Below are 5120 nucleotides of genomic sequence, written 5' to 3'. Positions count from 1 at the left end.
CTTCAAAACTAAGGCATTCAGCGTCCTTTTTCTACTTATCAGCAGCTTCAGAGGCACGATGTTGAGCCTCTGATTCGAAACGCTCAAAAAGGAACCTCTCGGATCTGAACCTCTCGGATTCAATAGAGGTATTGTATATCCCTCTCTTGCCTAGCATAACGCTCAACTCTATAGTATAGAACGAATCTCCAGCATCGCTCTTCGACGGAGTCTCCTGGATCTCCTTCTCGATCTCCTCTGGCTCAGCCTCATCCTGCGCGTTTTCTTCGTCTAGAAATTCGAGCTCTGAGGAGGGTAGAGCAGTTGATACATCCTCTTGATGGCGCAGAGAGATAGGCTGCGTTGATATAGCTCTTTTACGCCCTGCTAGCCCTGCTGGCCCTGCTGGCCCTGGAGAACCCTTTTCGGAGGATCTCTTAGAGCCCTGAGATACTACAGACTCCTCTCTAACCCTCAAAATCACCTTCTGCGCCCCTGTTGACTGTGCAGAGGCTGGCGGGGTATCTCTATCTGCGTCATCAAGGCGCCGTGGGGCTCTCCCTGCGTTTGAACGCTTCTCGCGATTCAACACCATGGTTTTCTATCTCGAAATTTCGGCAACAAGGTCACAAGAGAGTCAATTTTACTATCTGGGCAATTTTGGGCATTCTACTACGTTAATTAGGTGGTAAATGGCCATCCTCTGCCCTCACCGCAATTCTGCCCCGCGGCGCCAGCAATTCGAGGGTCCCGCCAAGGAATTGCAACACTTTCGCAATGCACAATAATTTTACAGTTCCTAATTGATAAGACGGAGGACAACCATGATTGCCCTTAGCATCACCTGGAGCATCCGTAGGCATATTTAGTAGCTTGAATTTATGATTGCATGCTCTGCTTGGGCAAATACTATTAACACCATCACCTTTCATGTTGATGTTGATTGCTGTGACACTTCCATGTAGCTGTACGGAGTAGATGCGTCGCACAATTCTTACTGCCATCTACGACTGTCGAACCAATAAGAACAAGAAGCCAAAACACGTTGTCTTGTCGAGAGTGGCCATGCCAGTGGGGAGTGCTAGAACTGAGTTCTCATTCGCACTTTGGTTTGAAGTCTGGCAAAATGCAACTTCCATTGAACATATCAATTCATTTCATCCATGTAACAACATAAGCCGTCCTACTATTTTCCGACAAGTAGAGCTGTCCAACGTGCAGAGCGCTAATACCCTTTCTTTCAACAATCTTCAACCCACAGCATTGATGTCACGATTTCGATAGTAACCTCTATGTTTCTATCAATGTCACTTCTAACGAACTTGATATCAGCATCCAGCAGACTGCCGGCACGGGGCAGATATACTTCGTTGTTCCGGTAGGATCATGGAAGATTGAGCAGGCACAGCCTTCTGTCGAACAGTGCAGTTCAGACTGAAAATGATACGGTGTTGCTGCTGTTCTTCGCAACTATCAGATACGTGTAATAGGGTTCTCTCGCGAGCCATCCCCGAAACGTAAACGGCACATCAGAACGCGCAGAACGCAAGGAGACTACAAGCAAAACTGGCCAATAAGGCCGTCACAGCTCTGCAGCCCCAAGTAAGTATTTGAGTTTTCCTGGACTTACGTCAGATGTATACCAATCGTGTTGGGACAAAAGGACCGCGGCCCTCGGAGGACCGTGAACTAGCTTTTGTCTGACACGTCGATATACATATTGATGATGAGATCCAGCGATGACAAACAGCCAAAAACAATGGTACTAGGGGGTCTGTTCCGAGGGTTCCGCTGTCAGACACGATCGGTACCGATGATCGCCCTGTAGAGCTATAAGGAAGTGGTTGCACACTCTACATGAACTGGTAAGATGTTGATGCCACCCTTACCGATGGTGCTGCCAGCACCACACTGAGATATCAAGAGTCTCGGTCATGAATGTGTGTTGATCGGTGTCAGTGTGATGGAAGGTGTGCTCAACTGTTGCCCTTTCCAGCGACTCTTGTTGCTTCGTTCAATGCACCAGATTATAGAGAACGTCATGATAACTCGAGCTCTAGTCTCCGAGTATAAGTTCTATGAAGTTGATGTGGTTTCGGTCAAGATACTCAATTTTTGGTGTCCAGATTTGCTGCTTTATAGAAGATGATTCTCTCATCAAACACCAAGACGCTTACGGGTGTCATCGCTGTTTTTGTCTTATCATGTACCTCTCTGGTTGTTGGTCAAAGTGTGTCAGGCAACGACGCGATAGCCGATTCCCACGGCCTCACTTACGTTTATGAGGAATTTACTGTGAGTCCGCTATCTGAATGTCTAATCCTCTGCAAACTCCTTTCATTACCGTCAGCTGGGATATTGGGATTCGATAAAGTACAGCAGAAGACGGATGTAACTTGACGCCGTCAGAAACACAACCGCAGTTGTCTTGAGCTAACGGCGACAATTGTTACGCAACAGGCTATCACGAACAGTCTCTCAACCCAATCTTACAACAACAACAACACGGATGCCCAGTCCCTGGTTGACCAATACGTCAACATAACCAACATCCAACTTGAAGGATTGGGCACGTCTAACCTACAGGTCCAACTTGAGGATGCGACGCAGTATGGTGTTGCAGAGGCTGTTCATGTAGTGAGTCTTCATTGTCATTTCTTGCTTTACTCTTTTCCCACCGTCGTTATGGTGAGCCTCTATTCGTTGAATGGCAAAATTCCATGACCCGACCAGGATTTTAGCTTATGTGCGTCATTGCTAATGCCGCCTCATCGCAGCTCGTTCTAGAAATCCGCCGGTTCTTCTTCTCCCTCATCTCGCAAAAGAACTCCTTCACCAGGGACCAACGAGTGGTGCTGTCTGACACAGTGCTGGCGCAAAATCTTATCGTCGATGTGAGTCTCTCCATGATCCCCTACTACCGAGTACAGCAAGACTATGCGACTGACAGGAATAACAGGATTTCCTCCAGCGGGCTCCTGCGTACCTTGGGAAAGTCCTGGAAATTCTGGAAAGGGACTTAGCGGTCATACGGCAAAGCTACGCAAGTACATCTAATGAGTTGCTAGCTGTGGAAGCACGTCGGGCTAGATAATGGCGTCAAAGGAGATTTGTGGATTATTCTGAGGTCGACGAAGGACAAAAGGTGAGGGATCGGGCAATCTTGTGTTGGTTCATGCTGTGCAGATAAATATACATCCGCTCCGTCAAGAGCCTAAAAAGTGTTCAGTTTATGAAGTATTTACTTGTCTACTTCTTCATACTCGGCATAATAGAATAACCTGCTTTGTTGCTCGTGACACCGCTACCGTACCGCAAGTACGTAGTACGGAATATAAGCAATCCCAATCCCAATCCCGGATCCCAGCCTAGCTGCTAAATTCGTCATACAAAATCCTGGTTGCAGATCTCTTAAATATCCCTGACCTTCGTTCCCGCACGTGAATCCGACAAGATATCCCAGAGATCTCCAGCAACTGCAAGCTGCCGTAATATCTGTGTGGGAGCCACCAACCTCGATTCGCGAGAGAGAGGGTCAAAGAGACCGACATGATCAGGCGAACACGATGCCCACAAAGACCGCTCCGAACCCCGTAGAGAAAACCTACGCTCTTCCACCACCCCACCTCTCGTCGAAAACACTCCACATCGCCGGCATCCTGACCACAGTCTTCGGGCTCGATGAACTCGCTCCGAACACAAGGGAGACAGCATGTCTCTGGCTCCTGCATCCACGCCTACAGACACAAGCATGCATGCAGCCGTTTGCGGCATGCACAATTGCGGATTGGAACGAGCGCATACGCGAAGGTCGGGCTGGGTCGTCGCAACCGGCCAAGGGGCTGATAGCCGTGTCGTTCGACCAGAGGAACCATGGGACCAGAGAGGTGGACGGGCTTGCGAACGAGGCGTGGAGGGCGGGGAACCCGAGACATGCGCTGGATATGTTCTCGCAGATACACGGCACGGCGGCGGATACTTCAATTCTCCTCGACTACCTGGCAGCATATATTTTTCCTGAGAGGGACGGGGTAAAGGTTAGTCAGAATATGGTGTTCGGCGTTTCACTGGGTGGTCATGCAGCCTGGCAGGTGCTTCTCCGGGAACCGCGCATGACTACTGGCATCATTGGCATTGGCTGCCCGGATTACAAGAGTTTGATGATGGATCGTGCACGGCTGTCTAAGCTGGCAGACTGGGATTCGAGTGACCCTTCTAGCTTTTTGGGCAGCAAGAGCTTCCCACGAACGCTGGTGGCAGCAGTAGACAAGCATGACCCTGCTGGGCTAATCATGGGCCAGCTGGAGCGTACCATCAATGATAGCTATGTGCATGAGCTGTCAGAAAATGAGGAAGAAAAGGTTTCGAGAGTGCTCGATCACACGCTACGCAATAAGCGGATATTGCTCCTGTCTGGCGCAGCTGATAAATTAGTGCCTTACAGATGTGGTCAGTCGTTTCTCAACTTTCTCAAAAGAGCCATAAGTACGTATTATAAGCACGGAGGGCTAGTGTTGGAAGACCTTGTCTTTGACGGCGTGGGCCATGAAATCTCACCCAATATGTTAAAGGAGTTGATTCGATTTGTGGACGAGTCGTTGGGAGCGCATGTCCAAGACTCAGGATCGATATCCGGAGAGCTTAGAACAAGTAGCAAAATCTGAGGACAAAGGCCAGCAGCATGATGCGCAGGAGCACTAGCACAAGGACGCGATAGAAATTGGAACCGGAGATGTCGTAGACTGCCAGTCCTTCCTCAAGATGCAGCTGGTTCATAGCATGTAACCATGTTCGCGGCTATACTGAACATCGCGAATGCTGACCTGCTCGATGATATCTTGTAGAATGCCTTCTGATTGACTGCTCATGCCACCAGCTCACAAACCCCACCGGCTTCCTTGATCTTCCGCTCTGCCTCCTTGCTGAAATACCTCGCCCTCACCACCACCGGAATTTTTGGTAATCTGCCCTTGCCCAACACTTTTGAATAACCCAGCGGTAATAGATCGAGCACGGGTGCAGTATCGGTTTTGTTCTCCTCGAGGTAGGCATCGCGAGTCTCGGTAGGTACAAGTGACCACAACTGTAAAAAGTGTACATTAGTATCGCGTCTCTACCATGCGTCGCCCAGCAGGAATACC

General features: G+C 49.3%; 4 protein-coding genes across 4 annotated transcripts in view; 2 read left to right on the top strand and 2 right to left on the bottom strand.

Moving 5' to 3' along the window:
* Positions 1 to 31: 31 nt before the first annotated feature.
* Positions 32 to 574, bottom strand: EPUS_07336 (uncharacterized protein; the record flags this gene model as incomplete). The annotated part of the gene is made up of 1 exon (XM_007788056.1): positions 32 to 574. One exon carries the CDS (start codon positions 572 to 574, stop codon positions 32 to 34), a length of 543 nt encoding a protein of 180 aa, XP_007786246.1.
* Positions 575 to 2124: 1550 nt separating this feature from the next.
* On the top strand, positions 2125 to 3073 carry EPUS_07335 (uncharacterized protein; the record flags this gene model as incomplete). Its single annotated transcript, XM_007788055.1, has 4 exons — positions 2125 to 2370; positions 2440 to 2616; positions 2757 to 2873; positions 2939 to 3073. 4 exons carry the CDS (start codon positions 2125 to 2127, stop codon positions 3071 to 3073), a joined length of 675 nt encoding a protein of 224 aa, XP_007786245.1.
* A 472-nt stretch (positions 3074 to 3545) lies between these two features.
* Positions 3546 to 4643, top strand: EPUS_07334 (uncharacterized protein; the record flags this gene model as incomplete). Its single annotated transcript, XM_007788054.1, has 1 exon — positions 3546 to 4643. One exon carries the CDS (start codon positions 3546 to 3548, stop codon positions 4641 to 4643), a length of 1098 nt encoding a protein of 365 aa, XP_007786244.1.
* Positions 4644 to 4843: 200 nt separating this feature from the next.
* The window catches only part of EPUS_07333 (60S ribosomal protein L27a), a gene marked incomplete at both ends in the record, with an annotated part of 616 nt that continues 339 nt past the window's right edge, over positions 4844 to 5120 (bottom strand). Inside the window, 2 exons of the mRNA XM_007788053.1 lie at positions 4844 to 5062; position 5120. The exon at position 5120 is cut by the window's right edge and continues 198 nt beyond it. Coding sequence (XP_007786243.1) covers positions 4844 to 5062; position 5120 — 220 coding nt within the window. The remainder of the gene's footprint in view (positions 5063 to 5119) is intronic.

Source organism: Endocarpon pusillum (genome assembly GCF_000464535.1).
Source record: "Endocarpon pusillum Z07020 unplaced genomic scaffold C711415, whole genome shotgun sequence".
Lineage (NCBI taxonomy): Eukaryota > Fungi > Ascomycota > Eurotiomycetes > Verrucariales > Verrucariaceae > Endocarpon > Endocarpon pusillum.
Note: the sequence above shows the minus strand (reverse complement) of the source record. Positions and strands in the feature narration are given on the sequence as shown.